At 41.2% G+C, this 19,428-nt stretch overlaps 1 protein-coding gene across 9 annotated transcripts in view; it reads left to right on the forward strand.

Moving 5' to 3' along the window:
- Nucleotides 1-3,620: 3,620 nt before the first annotated feature.
- ITPRID1 (ITPR interacting domain containing 1) overlaps nt 3,621-19,428 on the forward strand; it is a 49,483-nt gene continuing 33,675 nt past the window's right edge. For 5 of the 9 annotated variants that reach the window (XM_054193175.1, XM_054193177.1, XM_054193183.1 and 2 more), the window contains exons 1-5: nt 3,621-3,842; nt 5,954-6,088; nt 17,008-17,059; nt 17,851-17,937; nt 18,530-18,732. In XM_054193175.1, coding sequence (XP_054049150.1) covers nt 3,815-3,842; nt 5,954-6,088; nt 17,008-17,059; nt 17,851-17,937; nt 18,530-18,732 — 505 coding nt within the window. In that variant the 5' untranslated portion in view covers nt 3,621-3,814. Of the gene's footprint in view, nt 3,843-5,909; nt 6,089-17,007; nt 17,060-17,850; nt 17,938-18,529; nt 18,733-19,428 lie in introns of those variants that run through there. The other 4 variants (XM_054193178.1, XM_054193179.1, XM_054193180.1 and 1 more) reach the window with 4 other exon arrangements.

Below are 19,428 nucleotides of genomic sequence, written 5' to 3' on the forward strand. Positions count from 1 at the left end.
TGGAGTCTCCCGTGTGACAAAAAGGGGACAGAAAAGACATGGCAAGAGCCCAGAATGAGCTTTTTGCGCTGTGGGTTGCAAGAGAGCACATATTAGTTGTTTCTCCATCCAAATTTGTTCTTTGTCATGTTTCTGGCTAACTTCACAGAGAATGCTGGAAAAATATACTTTCAGCACTTACTTCTAATTTTGTACACTTTCCATATGCATCCATAGAAAAGCAGACACAGGCACACATGCAAATAGCTCTTTATTAATGACTGTCCTGTTGAAAAATGTTATCTTTTTTTTTTTTTGCCTAGTATTCTAGAAATAGCTCTGAGAGGAATAGTTTCACTTCAGTGTCACAGGTCATCAACCAAACTTTTAGATTTTATTTGTACAGAAGGCGTCTGTGGCTGTAAATCTCTGAGGAAGAAGCTGAGCTATTTGATTTTTTTTATTATTTTTTTTTAAGGAGATGGGGAAGGAAAATTTAAAAGATTATTGCAGAAAAGTTGACAGAAAATCTACTGCTGAAGGGCTGAGTCCAGCTTCCTTAATTTCAAGCATAAGTCAGAAAACAGCGAAAGCTGTCCTTAATTCTAAGCACGCGCTTTGCTGCTTCTGAGTGTAAACTCTGGACAGTTGCTCTGGATTCAGTGGGTCACAGTGAGGTCAGGAGGGAAGTTTGGCTCTTGGGGTGTTTGTGCAAATCCACTCTGTCTACCAAAAATAGAACCTCAGCTTTGTCAGTGCAATCCCACATCTTTTGGAATGGGTGAGACTAAATCCCCCCAGTAACGAATGAGCAACATTTTAGTACCTGCTCTTTGGGATAGTCCCCTCTTGGGGCCCGTACAGAGCTGAGGTGACAAGTATGTGCCTTTCATCCTCTATCGAGGGCCACAACAAAGTGTATCCACTCTGAAATCCCAGCCAAGGTTTTCTTTATGGAAAGTGAAAGGCTACGTGGAGAGAAGGACATGACTGCACTGTGGTTTCCCACCAAATGCACAATGTTTGCCTGCAAACCTGAGGAGCAGCTCATCGCCCCTTGGCAACCATATTCATCATACTGCGTCTCTCAGGAACTTAAAACACTTGTTCCTAAAAGACAGACGTGTCTTTTAAAAGGACATGGGTCTCAAAGTAATTTGAGACTGAGGGAGGAACAGGGAAAGGAATTAGAGATAAAGTTGCTTAGAACATTTTTTGATTTTTTTACTCATTAAAAATGTTGGTCTGCCAAAACGAGAACATTTTATGGAACATTTTATAGAACATCTTATAGAAATAGTTCATCTTGACCAGCTCTTGACCCAAAACTGCTTAGGATAGCTTTTCTTCTGGACGTGTTCAAAATGTGCCATTGTAACATTTTCATCATAAGACTTTTTTTTCTTTACAGAGAAAAAGGGTTTTTTTACATAGAAATGGAGTTTGTTAATATACGTATTTTCAAATTTAATGATAACAATAAAACTAGTTGGTTTGATATTACTAAAATAGAAACATTCAGTGGGTTCAAAAGAGTTTGTAAAAATTGAGTTGGTAGTTTTTGGCAAAAAAGAGGGAAATATTAAGTAAGAATGGTGGGAAAATCAGAAATCTAAACAAAATCAAAGGATTTTGTATATGTGGAAAATTTAGAGAGAAAACTGAGAATACCATCTGACCCAGCAGTTACACACTGGATGTTGTCTTTGAAATCCAGTTTCTGAGTCCTGATGAAAATCATCATGAAAGGATTTTTCTGTATGGTGAATAAATCTTGTTTGTGGTAATGATAAATTGCATCATACTGGCTGTTGCAAAGACATTGGGATACAGCGTCTGCCAGTTAAAAAGCTGTGGAAAAGAAGCTGGTTTAATTCTGGTGGCCTCTTTAATTTGATTTTTCTCACTTCATCTATTTAGTATAATGGTCCACTGAATGCTCTGGAAATAAAGGGAGGACAAGTGCAGATAAATTGCTAATCCAGGCTATGTGACCTTTTCCCTCTTAAAAAGGCTGGGATTTCACTGGGGAAAATAAATTTTGTGAGGGTGAGTTTGCTGTATGAACATCATAGAATCATGCAACACAACTTTGTGAGTAGAGACATCCCTGCAGGCTCTGCTGGGCATCTCGCTGCATCTTGCACCAATATCAACTAGTGCTGTTAAACTTGTTTATCTCTGCTAAATAAGTGCAATAGTGCAAACTAGTTAGCGCTGTGCACCAGGAGTTTGATGGAGATCAGAGCAGCTCTGTTGTGCATATATTGTGTCCAGTTCTGTACATCTATCCTCAAGCATGAGTGAGGAGGGGTAGCAAATGGACCGAAGTCACATGTGAAGTGGTTTGTGGTTTGGACTTCTTCACTGATGAGGTGGGAAGCCAAAAAGTGTAGGAGAAGATTGGGAGGAAGAAAGGTGGAAGGATAAATTACACTTACAGAGATCCAGACTGGATTCCTAGGTTTTTTCCTGATCTTGTTTTTTCTAGTCCAAGTATTGGTTTAGTTGACCTACTTGACTACAGTTTCATGATCTGGTTATTTCATGAAGCCTGTCCAGCATGAACTTTGAGCTTTCAATAGGCATGGAGGGACACATTATGCAGACTTTTCTGGTCAGGATTCCTGGTCAAAAGGCTGCTTGAGGGCTTCCTTTCCCTCACGAGTGTTGCTTTCTGAGTTTATAGCATGTGATTGTTTCATCCACAGTGAGGACTGACTTTAGATGGCCATAGGGGGTATATAATATTAATGTGTAAAGTGGTGTGCGTACCTTAATATACTTGTGCCGGGTTGCTAGAATCCTTATTTTACAAGGGGTGCAGTGTAGAGACAGAGAAATCAAATTACTTGCCCAAAATACTTAGTGGAAGTCAGAGGCAGAGCCAAGCTGAGGATACGAAATTTGCCCTGGGTGATACTCGTGTGGACTCCAGTGGACTGGAGCTATAGAAAGTGTCCTTGTCCCCCCACTGAAACAGCACACTCTGCAGCAGCCGCGTGTGCGGGAACATTGTGCTGCTGAGAGTAGATTTGCAAGGTTGGATTTGTTGTTTGTCAGGCTGTTTATTTATTTTTTTTCAAGTCTGATGAGAGCAGCTTTGTAGGCTTTGGCTGTGGCATTATTTTCATTAGTTTTCAAGTGCTGAGTTTGTTTTTGTTAGCTCCCCTGTTTGTTTTAAGAGTCTTGTTTGTTCTTGGGATTGATGTTTGAGAGTGCTTTGTGCCATTTCCGTGAGTCGCGAAGGCACCAGGAATTTTTATCGCTCTGATGAACTCTGTGGTCTCCCCCCAGCACCTGTCTGACAATTGGGCAGGCTGGCTTCTTGCGGACATCTGAACCTTCACACCTGTAGAAGATGGTGTGGACTGACCACGTTAAGGCAGTCCAGTTTTGGGTGTTGTTGGGACCTCTTCCCAGCCTGTGTCTGCCTCACCCCACAGGACTGCCCAGAGTGCTTTGCGCTAATGTATGACTCTCATACCCTTGTGGTATCAACACAACAGGTCTTGCCGGCCCTAAAATCTGCGCCACGTCAACTTCCCACACCACTTTAAGAAAAAGCTCAACAATACAAAACTTCCTGAACACGTCTATTCTTGGAAACACTTACGTGACACAGAGTAGACAAAGCGCATTTGAAAAAACAGGTTTCTTTTTGGCGTGAACGGGTGGCGATTATGAAAATATCAGCCCAGGTTAGGCAAATGTTTGTCCTCTCTCCTTTAGGAACGGGAAAGCTGCAAGAGGTTTTCAGAGCTGTTGAGCTGAGATGGGAGAGCTGCTGGAGTCTCACCCATCCATTCTCTGGCTTCTGAAGGAACATTAGAGCATGCTCTGTGGTACCCATGCTGGCCAAGGTAAGCCTTGTTTACTTTCCCTTATTCTTTATCAAAGCTGCTTTGTATTGTAAGCCTACCCCAGACAAGCAGTGCTGGCAGAAGGGTGATGCCAAGGGGAGTATCTTTGGGGGACAAAATTCCTTTTCTGCTGTTCCACTGCATGAAAAGGCATTTAGCAGAGAAGGAAGGAGTGTCTATCATAGCAGGACTGTGTCTCATACTATATTATTCCATGTGCATGGGACAATGCCATTTCCAGCAGCTAAAGCTTGAAGCTTATGTCACTGAGTAATTAAATATACAGTGTCTAATGATACCACTATCTAAGATATTGAGCCATGTAGTTTTACTGGTCCATATAAAGTCAGATTAAGTTATTGACTTATCAACTATACTCTTTGTTTTCTCAGACATAGAGATAGGATTAGCAATTGTTTAAATGACATCTCTGTTTGACTAAAGGACATAAAATCTGGCCTACAGCACAAAAGATTACACATACTTACTGTTGTCCGTCCCCCCCCCCCCGCCCGCCCCTGGTATGCAAAGCATACTCTTACCAACACAGAAAAGTAAAATGTTTGCCCTCAGGGTTTCCTGTGCCAGTTCACAGAGGGGGAAATTAATGTTCATGGTGGCTAGCAGAGTTTGGTGGGGATGAAGCCTGAACCACATTCTCAGCAGGTAATTTTCAATTTACTTTTGTGGTCTCAGAACTAGACCTAAAGTGACTGCCAGTTAAATCAGGAGTAATCTGGGGCAAAACCTGTCTACTTCCATATGAAAGGAAAATCAGTTGAAACTTTGCACTGAAGAGAGGAAGAGGGGATTAATTATCATTAAACAGTTGTTAGAGAAATTCTGGTGAACATGTAGTATCTCTGATCTGAGATAGGAATCATAAAATCATAGAATCATTTAGGTCGGAAAAGACCTTTAAGATCAGGTCAGCCTTATCTAATTTCTTTCCTTCTATGCTGACACATACCAAACATGTTAGCTTCTGACTGAAGTCAGCCAGGCTGCTTGTGAACTAAACCTAAAGCTAACCAAATCTGTTCCAAAATTATGGCAAAATCGGGTATGACTAGCTACAAGCCAGCAGAATCAGTGTCTGCTGCTTCACGTTAGGACATTACATGAGATGCTAGTGAAATGCTTTCCCATCCCATAATCAGCACTGGTTTTTTGAACTGTTGTCATCAAATAAGAAGTCTGAGCTCATATGTGAGGGTGGGGTAGGGATATAAAGGTTGGTGAGAACCAGATTCCACTTGAACTGTATTGTTATAAATAGCAACGGATATAAAAATAGTTTGCACTGATGCTATGCTTTGAAAAGAGCCCTGTAAGAATGACAAGGGGCAATACGCTTAACTATTGCTATATCCTTTATGACTTAAAGATCCTAGTTTTATCAAGAGCAAAAAAAAAAATGTTCTAAATTCCAGTTCTGCAAATTTATCCTTGTCCGTAAGAGTCAGGGTGAGTTATTCCTGGCTCTGACAATGCTGAAAATAAAAATAGCAGGCCATTTACCTCTTCTGGGATATCTGTCTGTAACTCCCTTGAAACCAGTGGAAATAGCAGGATATCTACCATTTATAGTTTCAGTGTTACCATATAGAATTTGCGGTCGTGCTGATGTGAGGAGGAAGGGAATGCTGCTTTTCCCATCCCTCTTGTCGTTGTGCAGAATTAATAGAATTAAAGCAACAAAAAGTTTTTTACTAAAATAAACAGAGGACTGAACATGCAGAGGGAACAGACCTATTGATTGGAGGAATGAGCCCAAATTTATTTTCAGACATTAGCGAGGACAGTGCTTTTCATAGATTATGCACTCTGAGTCATTTTGTCATTCACGAGACTTACCATCCCGCCTGCCTCACTGCATCTTTACTGGCTGGTGCACTAATTTCTTAAAGAAATGCCAAGAAAACTGTTTGTAATCAATTTTGTTGCAGAGGAAGGGAAGGATCCTACAGGGCAGGAGGCTGGGACTAAAAGTAAATGAAATGCTAAGTTCTGCTTTCAAGGAGACCTATGTAATGGTCAGGGTTTGCATCTGCTTTGGCCTGATAGGACAGGCGGGCACCGGCGTTTTCCATGCTTTCCTGTTGCTGCAGTGGGGTGCATGTGGAAGAGCACTAAGAGCAGCCCATGGGCAACACGTCCCCGTTCTGCACCACTGCAAGGGGAGGCTGAGGACCGGGAAGCCTTGGAGAGCTGTCGGAGGCACGCAGAGAGAGCTCCTGGTCCAGGTATTTGCTCCCATTTCAAGTCTCACCCTCCTCCCTCTCCCTTCTTGACCTGCTTTGTGGGCTGGTGCGGGGAGGGAGGAGGAAAGAGTAGACGCAGGGCTATATTTCATTGCTGGGTGCTCCGAAAGGGTAGGAAAAGACTGAAATGTATGCATATAAGTCTGGTGGTGCTTACACAGGCACCACAGGGCTGGGGTGGTATTTCTGTGTTTAACACTTGCCCCTTTCCCTGTCGCTCTCCTCAGCAGAACATTTCCTGAAGCACCTAGCAGATTCTGTCCCCTAGCAAATAAGTCGGTAATTAACTTGCATTAGGGCTGCTGGAAATGTCTGAAATAATCCTCAGGGTTTGTGAAGGTCTTGGTCTGGTGATGCTGCTGTGCGCCTCTAAAACTGGTGTCAAGGGAGCATATTACCGTGCCACTATGGGGTCTGAACGAGAGTTCAAGGAAGGTGCTAAGGTGGGACAGCAGAGCAAAGAGGGAACTTAACCCTCCTGCAAAGCTCCCGGTTCTTTGCTCATGATGTTTGCTCAGGGGCATGACGGCAGTGGGCTTGAGCTCCCCATGGGCACAGTGTCAGAAAATGCGTTCGGGGGCTAGGCATGGTGTCAGCTGCTTGCTTTAGAAGAAAGGGAAGAGGCAAACACATCTGGGACTGATGCTTCTCTCGCTCGCAGACAAGCAGGAAACAAATCCACTGATGTGAGTGGGATTATACTGGTGCAAAACTATAATTTTTTGGACCCTTTGGTGAGCAACGGAAGGGTTGGTGGTCCTAATTATTCCTCCATACCCACAGAGAACGCTGGTGTAAGGACAGAGGGAGATCTGGATGCACCTTTCTTATCAAAGGAAAGCTGCTTAGGTGGTGCTGGTGTCCTGTGACCAGCTGCGGGCCACTCTCCTGAAGTGGGGAGCAAAGAAGAGTATCCTGGAATGATGTAGTTGCCCTGGCCCCATCAGGGACTGGCCTAGTCCAGTGCTAAGGGAGGAAACAATGTTTTTGCCAAATGTCTGATCTACTGTTCTGGTTAATCTGTGCCTAAGATCCCTTGGAAAGAAAACCCTCAATTCATGGATGTGGGCTAACTACTTGGGATCCGGTTCTTTTTTCACTCAAACCGGTGGCAATTTGGCCATTTCTGTCCATAGAAGCAGGGTCATACCATTTGTGTTCCATGTCAGTTGAAATAAAAATGATGTGTGACTATATATCTGGCAGAGCTTAAAGCAATAAAAAAGAATTACTGACAATCTAGCAATCTAATAGACAAACAATCATCTGCAATTTGTTTTAGGGAAACAAGACAATTTCCCTCTTTGCTACTAACTGTACTGTGCTGGTTCCCACTAGGTCTGCTTAGGGGACTGTTCATCTTGCTCATTTAACTGGATTTTGTATAAAATTAAGGTACTTTATATAGTACTTCTGCAGAATGAAGAGGACACTCAGCTAGATAAAAACTGTTGCATAAAAGCCCAGCAATCATAAAGCTTGGCCGCTTCCTATTCCATTCCAGTGTTTGTGGAAATCACTTATTCCAGATTACCAACATATTGATTCAGCTCTAGTACCCCAGGGGGGAAAAGCTGGAAAGCTAAATGATCGCCATACCTATCCGTTAGCTATTTCACACCAGGTAGCAGAAGAAATGGCATTTGTGCTGCAGATGTGTGTGATTCTGCCTCTTCCTTCTTCATCTGAAATGCAACATCCCTTACCCTTGTTCTCTTGGTACCAAGTGCAGACCCAAAACTGGTGGTTGTTTTACTTGTGATCAGTCACGAGGAAGAACCTGGGACAATCTGTGGCCAGAATATCAAGTTGGGTGTCCTTCACTGCTCCTGGTTGTTTGCAATGCAAATGGGAGGCTTTGTCTCACATAGTGCCATATCCATGGTAACCAAATGAAGACAAGTTTGCATTACTTCCTTAGTAAAGTGTAATCCTTCCCTGGTACATATGCCAAAGAGGGATACGGAGTTAAAGGGACAGCAACATATTTCTTGGAAATGGAGGCAACCAAAGCAACTTCTGGATTTTTTTTTCTTTTTTTTTTTTTTCCCTGTTTCAGTTATCACTGCCCTCACTCCTCCACCCTCTCTTTCCCATCCTGTCTTTTTCTAGAGTTCCCATTGTTAAAAACTAGACTAGTCCTGATTTCTGCTTTCCCTTTACGCAGAGGCTTAGCAAAAAACGATCAGTCCAAACTGTCAACTTAAACACCACTTCTTGGCAAAGAGCCTTTCCTTGCCCTTCCTGTTATCTTTGAAAAAGAAATAAATAATGGGGGTGGAAAGCCAAGCCAAGAACACCAGTTCTTGTCCTCCGGTTATTCAGACTTTGAGTCTGTGGCAGAGCAGAGGCGCAGATGCACCAGCCTGCAACTATTCCATTATATAAACAGCTGGATCAAGCCATACAGGTTGGAGCTTATCAGTTTTTTTCATTGTAGTGGTTAAAAATTTTAGAAAACTTTCCCCCCCCCCCCCCCCCCTTCTGATCTGTTGTATATGTTGTAGGAAATAATATTTTTTTTTTTTTAATTTCTGGTTTTAATTCCAGTTAAAAGAGCTTAATTCCAGATTCAAAAAGCTTTGATCTTTTCATAGCTTCATAGACTGTCTCTGTAGTCCAGCCAGGGTATGTTTTTTAGCAAAAGGACCAGACTCAAACTGAGCGTAACGCAAAATTATCGCTGCTGTTACTATTTTCACTGTTGTTTTGTTTCCTTGCTTGTGACAACGTATGCACTGAATTTATGTGCTTCCCCTTATGTATCTGGGAGGCTTAAAATACAGCTCTTTCTCTCCCTTTTCAGCACAGTCTTATGCTGTTTAAAATGGAAACATCTTTAGCCATTGTTATTTAGTGTTATCTCTTATGTTTCTTCTCAATTAAGAGTGAGCTCACATTGTGAATTAAAATGCAGCATGACGCACCATCAGCTTCCAATTCCATTATTCACAGTGAGCAACACTGATTGTCTCAACCAGCCCTAGGACTTCTACTTTGAAAAGAGCAGTACAAGTTGATATCGTGGCCTTCAAGCAGGGATTTTACCAAAGGCTTCACACAGATAGAAACCTACCCAAATTTATATTAACATATGAGAAGGCTTGAAGTATTATTACAAGGTTTCACAACCTGGTGCTCTTCCAGAAAAGCTTCATTCCCTGGAGTCACTTCACTTGTGAGTTTTCACATGGGTGTTCCAGGGGTGCTTTGAATATCAAACTGAGCGTCCTTCATTTCTTTCAATGCAAATGGCAGGCATGCTGAAGAGACAAAATAAATGAGTATCTTCCTACAGTAGCTAGGATTTCAGTGTGCTTAACGAGTCTCAGGTTGATGGGCAGGAAAAGGGGACCTCAGCTTCAGTTAGCTGCCCAAAGTCAGGGACTAAATTTGAAGACTGAAAAGATTTTTGTCATCTCCTTTTTCTTCTAGTAAGACAAACAGAAAACAAGAGTCCTCGATCTTCAAGCAGTGGTTTGTCTCAGTAAATGGCAACTGAAAAGAGCGAATACTACGGACCAGAAATTATGATTGTTCCTGCTTGAAGGCACTGTCCTAGCTTCATCTCTCTTCTTGTTTACTGGAGCAGAGATGGGTAGATATATACCATGAGCTTTCTCCTTAATGGAGTTGCCATAAAAGTGTAGCTAAGTCAGAATGCCAAACACAACTGTACCACATAAATGACTCCGCAGTAATAGTATGAAGGAACTTCTTCTTTGGTTTTCTCCAATATTCTTCTTTTTTTTATGGTTAATTAAATGCAGTAATTGATTCAGAAACTATATATATATGAGTTCATAGAGTTGATATTGGAAAAACTTCTCATAGGATCTGAGAAAAGCATTTTATTTTTTTTTCTCTGTTCTTTATTGCAAAAGCATACTTAGTGTTCTGCTGTCACACTGAAACAGCCTGGTCACCATAAATATGCTCAAATACTTTTCTGTATGGAAATGGAATGTCTTGGGAATTTAACGGCTGCCTTAAGTCAAAGTATCTGAGATTTGCTGCTGCTGCCTCCTAATTCATACCTGTATAACTACAAGTTTAGTTGCATATTTCTCAATATTAAAGCTAACCATGCGCTGTCTACTCAAGTATTGGTGCACCTGGATATGGAGATGTTTGCATTCATAAACGTCGAAAGAAAGTGGATAAATATTAACCAAGTGTGATTGAGTAATCACTTGACAAATGGAAAGCGAAGAGTAATATTAACAGCGCTATCCAGTAGGTATCATACAGCGTGAGGAATACGGTGTGAAGCTGATGAAGTTCAAGATCCTATTTCAGTGAAACAAACACACTTTACTCTAGTTGGTGGCAAGGAGAATGGGTCTGTTAAATGCTGGCAACCGAAGTGAGACAAATCTGTCTGGGAACCTGCCATAAACTGTTTATGTGTTTTTCAATTTTTAGAAACTTTTCACTTCTTGCATTCAGTAGTAGAAAGCTTCTGTAAATTTCTCGCTGATGCAGAGCCCTCAATTCCTACCTTGAAACCTCCTTGGAGGGGAGGGGGAGAAGAAAAAAAAAAAGATATTTCCAAGATGTTCTCAGTGTGTTATCAAATGAACAAAACACACAGAACATGGAAACCAGCCAGTCATTCATTCCATCGACAGATTTGCAGAGCTAAATTTGCTTCTGGAGAGCAGTTAGAAATTAAAACACACAGATGATGAGTGGTGCTGGCACCCAAACTGTGATCAAGAGGACACTCTTGTCTGAAAAGATGTACCCTATCAGATTAATCATTATGTGTTAATTAATTTGAAATCAAAAGGATGTCTTCTGCTGTCTATGCACAGGAAATTAATGGTGATAGTACTAATTAAATGTAATGGAAGTTACCTCTGTACTTCCCACATCTGGGGCCAAACTCTTTATTGCCCTTCATGTTGTGTCATTTACAGTTCAGTCCCATTGTAGCATCTTACCCCCATTGTGCCCTGCTGTAAATGGCTGTGCAAGTCATCAGGCAATGGAGAATCAGGCTGATGCATTACTCATCTGGGAAATGAGCTAATTTCAATTAAACTAGTTCTAAACTTTGACTTCTAACGCTGAGAAGGTGTGTCACTGCGTCTCCTCGGCTGTGAGTCATCCTAAAATGAAAAAATGGTCCTTCCGCCTCACTCTGCGCCTTTACTCCCGAAAACCACTACTGCCCTTTCTTTGATGTCCTTCTGTTGCTCAGGCACTTCTGGCAACTTCCCTGACAGATGGGAGGCTCCATTTCCTTGAAGGTTTTTTTCTTTGTCTGAATGCAGTGACAGGTATTTTCTTACCATTCGTGAGTAACTGCAGTGCTCCGACTGAAAGGACTTTGAGAGGCCACAGAAAGTAGATGAGACTCTGGACTCCCTCTGCCAAAGGATTCAGAAACATGGTTCATGCTATATATCCCATTGTCTGCACAAAGGAGATTGCCAGCCTGTTCCTTCAGGCTTTTACTCATGGCTTTTTATTAGTCTCAAGGTCTCCTAAAAAGTAAAAATAGAAATCAGTGAGTGTACCAACCCAAAGACAAATGACTAACTACAACTAAAAATCTAAGTGATTTCAAAGAACGTTGAGTATCCTGGTTTATTTGTCCCAAGAACATTCTCTAAAGGGACAGGAAAGCAATTTTTTTCCCACACTGATCATTGGTGGTTGGCTTTGTAAAAAAAACCTATATGATGGGCAAAGAAGATGTCTAGTGGCTGATGAGCTCTAAAACTGCTGCAGACGCTTTACAATAAGTAAGGGCAGGAGATCTTTTTCTTCAGTTTTCAGACTTGCTTTGTGACATGGCATCAGATCCAGGCCAATGGATTGGCCGTAGATGTGAGGTGGACAAGGGAGGGATTCTGTTGTGCAGCAGAGCACCACGGATGTACCTAGATGAAGACTCTCCGCTATCAGAAGTGATAGACCACCACTGCTTGGTAAGACTGGAAAAAAGGATTCTGCAGATTCTCAGCATCCCGTGGTGACTGAGGGCAATGTCAGTGGTGTTTTTGTGTACTAACCATTGAATCGTGATTATTCAATGAGAATGCCTCCCGCTTTATCTTATGTCCAACTGAGCCATCTTGCAGATCAGAACTTCCCTCTATCCTCTGTCACGAGAGCAAGGTGGCTCCTTAAACTGATGGTCTCAGTGGCTTCAGTTGAACCTGAAGGAAAAGAAGCCTGCCCGTCGTATTTTTCAGCAACAAGCTGATTACTTCTGAGCCATCTTTGCTTACCTTCAGGTTGAAAAACTGAATGTAAAGGCAGGAGAGCTGGGATCTGTACCTGGTTCTGCTGCAGGTGTCCTGCATGGCCTTGGGCAAACAAGGTTGATCGCTTGTGCTGTGTTTACCCTGGTTGGTAAAAAGGATGCAATAATTCTTCCTGTGTACAAAAGCGGACTGCCTCTCCCATTCCAAGCTATGCAGGAACTGTGCATCAGGATGCATTCATGCAGAATCATAAAAGCTAGTTTTCCATTTTCATTAGGACCAGTAGATACTTCCAGAATATGGACAATTGGAATAGAGACAAATGAATAATTCAGGATTTTATCTTGCTTTCCAAATTTGGTTGAAAAAAGCCCTCAGATTACTAATGGAAATTACTAGACCCTTCTTATGCATTCCAGAATTCACCAAAAATGAAGTACAATGAGGTGGTTAATTGCTATAAACTGATCTGGCAATACTTTACTTAAGTGCTCAACTTTTTATTTTTAGAAGACTCTATAGAAGAAAATATTCATCACTGGTTGAATTATTGTGTTTTGTAAGTTTGGATCACATTATTACTCAATTATTCGTTGCCTGATTTCCCCAATAGGAATGTCTGCAACACTAAAGTTTCCTGTAGGAAAATTGTGACCCTTGAAAATTCGGAACAAAGTATTTTGCTTTGGCTGATTTCAATCTAAGAATGAGCTTTTTATTTTATTGAACTGCATCAAAATACTCTTTCACAACTCTTCAGTCTGAACTGACACGTCTTGCTCATGACCCAGCACCTCATGAGAAACGTATCTCAGTGCTCAATTCAGTTCCATGGTATTCTTTGAAGGATAGTGTTTCCCATCATGTGTCTGGATATCCTTCTGATCAAGCTGTCTGCTACATCATGGGAATTTCACAATGCTGGGTGTCCCAAGGGAGATGTAGCCTACCACATGGTGTGATTTATGGTGCAAACTGCAGTTACACATACCTACAACTCTGTGAGGCAGTGTGCTACTGTAGGGAAATATAGTTTAACGTTGAGCTTACTTAAACTTGAATGTATTTTGTTTACACAAATTCTGATTTTTTCAACTTTTTGTCCTTCTTCGGGATAAAAACAAAGCCTGAAAGACTGGTATTTCTCACGAACTCTTCACTATGACTTCATGCATTCACTGCTTAAGCAAATGCAGCTGAAGTGGATATGGTTAGAGGCAGGGTTGTGCCAGAGAAACAAACAAACAAAAAAAAGTCACAGCCTTAGGAATGATGTTTGGAGGTATGGTGAGGAGCAAAAAATAGCAGTAATCTTATGTAACAGTCATAGCAGCATTTTCCAGCGGCAGGGTAAGCTTAAGTCAGCCAAACTTTTGCATTGCAGGGCTGGCTATTATCACTGGTGTCATTAATAATTACCATGTCACCATGTAGACACAGATCAGCTGAGAGCTATCATACAGCTGCGTCTTATGTGACGCATTGAAAAGGCTTTTGCTTCCATTTCTCTCACTCCTGCCCCTGATAAGCTGATTTAATTAGATCCTTAGTAAAATTTAAGTTCAGAAGTGACAGACTTTACTCATGCAGAATGCTAAAATTTCACGGTCTTTGCCTGAAGCACAAACACAAGATTTGAGTCTCAACACTTAACAGAGGCCGATGTATGTTGAAGGAGAAAGTAGGTGATGTTCGCAGACAGCCTATGGCTCTGTTTTTCTACCAGCCATCCCCACTCAGCTCATCAGGGCCCTGAGTGCTTTGTGCTGTGCCTGCCCACCGGGCTGCCTCCCAGACCTCGTCTCTTCTCAGGAAAGAGCAGCCGTTCTTCGGGGGGATTTAATTTCTTTGTCTTTTTTTCATGGGTTTTTTTTTTGTTTGGGGTTTTTTTTTTGGTGTCTTACAGCCTATCTATAAGAGGGGTTAAACCACAAGGCCAAGAGCAGGCAGGTAAGACAGAACATCATTTGCCATTTCTAATAGGGGCTGCTTCGCTACAAAACATCAAGCATCACAGACCTCTGTGGGGGAGCTATTGGGAAAAAGATTATATTCATGGATATACATGTATTTTTTCCTCTGTTTGGAGTTGTAACGAGAAGATTCTCATGGGTTCTTCAATAGAAAAGTCTTAGGTTCACCTTTTCTGTTGTAGTTTTATTTTCTTCTATTGAAGAAGTGGAGGTTTCCAGGAGAGATTTGCACAGTGATCTGGGAGTTAGGGTACAAGAGTTTCAGATGACTAAAATTCTGCCTGACCTGAATGTAGAACTTCTTTCTGTTCTCGCCTACTTTCCTGATCTGCTGAATGTAGTGAATTCAGAGACTTTTTTTTTTTTTATGAAAGGAGACAGAAGCCCAAATCACGTCACAGCTCCTCACATATTCCTGAAAACGTCCACATTTCTAGTGCTTTTGGAAGCCCAAAATATTATTTACCAGTGCTTCTATATCTACACTTTTTGCTTATTGGGCTCACAAGTAAAAGATGCAGTTCAACAACATGTGATTTAATCTTGTCTCCTGTTAATCAGAGATTACTCAGGCTAAAATGCCTTATCTTCCCTCAAGTATCAGTGGCCATATTTTGCTTAGCAAAATATATTATTCATAAGCAAAGATATACTTAGATGTGCAGTAAACAGAGCACCAATTAGCACCACAGTTGGTTTACAAAGTAATTTTTGTTTGTTTGTTTGTTTTCATGAGGTTTTCTGACAGATTTCTAAAGGGCATTATTTCCCCCAAAGTATCTTCCAGTTTGGTAATGAGATTCAGTGTTTCTTGTGTCAGGAACAAAATACACAGATCAGGAAATGTAAATTCTGTGCCCTCCCCATTACTATATCTGTGACCTCTTAAATACGGAGGAAGCAATCTCTAATAGTTCAAAATGTCAAGGTCTGTAACGAGGAACTTCTCATGACAGTCTTCTCATTGGAGAAAGAAGTGGAGACTCTAACCATGAGTGAAATGGCCCGTCTTGCACTAAGTGCAAATTTTGTTTACTGTCACTGGGATGGCTCAGCCTTGGTAATGGTATGTTGACATGTTCTTGACCCACAGCAATATGGGATAATTCAACTTATTTTAACCTACAGCAAAAGATAGTTAAGGCATCATACCCAGGGTTTATCTGCTTTGAGAGTACAGCCACACCAGCCACTGCCTCTCACTCAACTTGCAATAACCTATCAAGTTCTGCCCATTTGATCATGAGTCTCAGCCCTGGATTTTTTGGTGACTTACTACTTCCTACATCTCCTAGAAACACTGGGTTTCTCATCATTAAATTATTTATGTAACACCCTGGTCAGTGTTTCTCGGTGCTAGGTTTTTAATTTGGCAGCACTTGTGTTCATTCAGTCCTGACAATATTAAGTATTGAGGAAATCACAGCAGCAGCCAGTTTGTGGTATAATGTTTTGTTGCAGAGAGGAGTGCCTACGTGCTGCTAGGGAAAAATTGTATTAACTCTCACTTTCAGATCTTATTTTTTACATTCTCAAGCATTTTTATAGTGAATCTACAGCTTCTGTTGGCATGTGAGTAGGAAATGGTACACAATAAGTTGCTGATTCTTATTCAAATTATGCTCAGTTTGCTGCTAGAAAGTCTGGTTTATGTTATCACAGCAAATTACAGGATGTCAGTAACCTTTATGTTCTCAATTTGGATGGATATCCTTGTACGGAGTAAGCCAGAAGAAGCTTGTGTTAGAATTTAGGAGCGGAAGAATAATCCAGTAGAGAACATGAAAGGATGTTTTCTCCTTCTTTATTGACGCAATTTTTGTTAAATAGAAAAGAAAACTAAAAGCTAGACAAAAAAAATATTCATCTTGTGGAATGCAGAAGGATGTCTACTGTGCTCTGAGGCAAACGCTACCCCAGCTTTCAGAGGATCAACAAATGTGTTATTTCAGTGTTAGGAGGGCAAGTGACAACTACAGGCACTGCGTATTTGCATCTGACTTACTCCCATTTCATCACCGTGAAATGATGAGAAGTGCATCTTACAGCTCGTAGGTGTAGCACACTTGGAGTCCAGCAAACAATGTTAGCAGTTCTTGGACAAATATTTTTCTCTTCCAGTAACTCTTGCAGTTGTCCCACAACTGTCTCACTCCTCTCAAACACATTTAGAGCATGATGCAAAGCCCAGAGAAATCAATAGTAAAATACTTACAACATCCCAGTTAATTACACCTGAAAAACTGTTATGCCAAAAAAAGTTGTGCCAGCATGTGCTGGCATAAGAATTTAAATTAATATATTTTAGTTGTATTTTTTTACTCTAAAGGCAGGGATTGAAAGTTATTTTCATAATATTTGCTGTATGTTTATCTCCAATGGCTCTGCAGCAGACAGTGAAGCCCGATTCATAGTGCTTACTTTTAAATATCAGGGGCTTAGAGTGTACAGCTACCGGTTTATGAAATATATAGGCACCTTTTTTCCCCTTCTTTTTGACATGTATTGCATTTATTGATGACTAACATATACTATGAGTTGAGCTTCCCACAATGGTATTGTTCTGCAAATTTGCCACTCGGGCTAAAATGTTTCCTTATACAATGCCATCAGTCTTTTGGTCTTTTTTCTAGTTTGACACATTTCTGTTTTGAGGGGAGGAAAAAAAAAGGTAAGAAAACAAATTATTTTTATTTCTTCTTGTTTGCAGTTTCCGTGCCAGTACCAGAAATGGTACAAAAGACTGTGCAAAGCGACAGGAGGTAGGTGTCAAGATACCATAGAGATCTAGTATAAATTCTATTTTCCTTCCTTTTCTTTATGACAAAAGGAGGAATTTTAGGGTTTTGTGTTAGTTCAAAAATCTTCCTGTCCCTAAAGGCCTGTTAAAGATGTGAGCTGATGGATAACCTGCAATGATAAAAGAAAATGATCAAGGCAATGCTTCTACTGTATATAAACATTTGCTACTCATCTTGATAGGTATGAGTAGGTAAAGTTAAGCTTGACTGTAATGAAAGCATGTCGCCTTACCTATTGAGAAAGGCTACCATGCCGCAGGATGTTCCTTTTGCAGTGAGCAGGCTCTGAAAAGCAGTTATTTCTCTGTAGATTAGCGGATACAAACACAACAAGAAGCAAAGCGCAGAATTATTCTCAGGTGCCACTCCTGCTGCTGCAACTCATTGTGCCTTGTCTCTCCAAAACTTTGTTAAGAGCAATTATATCTTCTGAAGTAGGTGGCTAGAGAAACCGTGCTCCCTAAAGGTTCCCCAAAGATTCACCATCTGTCAAAAGTGAGCCATTCTGCCACCTTTATAATTAGCATTTACTGGTACCTCACACCTACGTTCTCACACCTACTGTAACATACTGTTCTTGAGAATAAGCGTATTGCCACACTCTTACGACGACTCTTCTTCTAAGGCATTGCTATTATGTATCGCTATAAACCAAGACAAAATGCAAATGTTTACTCTAGGAAAAAAATCATAATGACATCCCAGAGGAGCACATGAGTAAACACATTTCATTGTTGCTTTTTTCCAATCAGGTCCCTGCAAGAGCGTTCAGAAAGTCCGGTTATGTCAAGATGCAGCAGTCTCAGTTCTTCCCACTCGCTCACCAGTGCACCCCAGAGGTTAGTTATTGCCGTGTATTTCAAGCTAGGAATACAAGGAAATAGCCCATTTAGAGATCAAAAAATGTGAGTAAAACTTTCAATAAGCAGTTCAAGGCCTTAGTTTGTAAAAGGCATCTCCTCGCTTATTTTAACAAGATCAAAATGACCATCTTAATAACAGGTGCCTGATATCAAATGCGTTTGTACCAGTAAAGAAAGAAACCTACCTGGAACTGCAGTGGCTTGAAACTTTTGAATCCACTGGAAGGTAAAAGTCTGCGAGGTCTTACGGCAGATGCAGCATGCCTTGTCTGCATTGTGCCTAGAGAGAAGTGAGCCCACAGAGCTGTGAACCTACACCTTTTATTAATGTTCCTTTTGCTAAGCTATCTAGATCCCGTGCCACCAAATTCCTTTGGGGATAGGAACGTGTGTTAATCTCTTAGCAATGTGAGCAAAAATGACTACTTGCACTTAAGCAGTAGTCTCCACAAGAGGGGAGAAAAAGGGAAGAGAATTATTTAACAAAAACAAGACCATATGATAGCTACTGCAAGAGAAAAGTGGTACTAAGACAGTGGTGTAAATAATCCTGATGTTTTCGCCACAGCATCACTGAATGGCTGGCACTCTGGGAAAAGGATCCCGTGGAGATTCTTCTTGATTTGGGGTTTGGCACAGAAGAACCTGATGTCTGCACTAAAATCCCTCCTCGATTCCTCAGTGGTGCTTCTGTAGCAAAAGGGATCAACATCCGAGTGTTTTTGGAAGCTCAAAAGCAGCGGATGGACATTGAGAGACCAAACTTATATGGTAAGGGGAGACATTTTGACAAAAGGAGGAATTTTAGCCAGGAGGTAAAATAAATAGCAGGGGGGACTGTGAGGATAGGAAAGAAGAGGCTTATGAAACAAAAATGCATGAAAAAGGGACGTGTATTCAGGAGACATCAAAAATCCTCATATATGCTTTTGTGGCAATGATGATTCCTAATGTGACTGAAATACAGTTTACCTCTCCTCAGCTCTGGACTCTGATTTGAGTGCAGGAGCTACCAACTTATGGCATTTTAAAACATAACTGCCCGTCCCCTCACTCTAAGACCTACCCCACCATCAGATTGTCGTTGGTGTCACAGAGGCTGCATAAATGAACATGGGTCTATTGCCCCGGTGACTTCACCGGCAACATGTACCCACCACCATTGGTGGTGTAAGCTGATACACAGGATTTTGAATTCAGCCAGGCCAGACGTGGGCTTGCATTCCCTTTTCCCCTTGGTGAAAGCAGGACCCCTCTCACAGGGAGACGTGGCAAGCAGATGACAAGGTTTTAACTTGCCGTGATTAGAGCTGCCAGATCTTGTGCATCAGACCCAAAAATCCCTAACTAAAACCCAGCAGTTTTATGGTTCAAATACGCCCTAAAATGTAGATGAGGATTGTATTTTAAGTGCAATAAAATCACACCATTTAAGGCACACAGTCTTGATTTTTATTCATTTAGATG

The sequence above is a fragment of the Rissa tridactyla genome, chromosome 2 (genome assembly GCF_028500815.1).
Source record: "Rissa tridactyla isolate bRisTri1 chromosome 2, bRisTri1.patW.cur.20221130, whole genome shotgun sequence".
Lineage (NCBI taxonomy): Eukaryota > Metazoa > Chordata > Aves > Charadriiformes > Laridae > Rissa > Rissa tridactyla.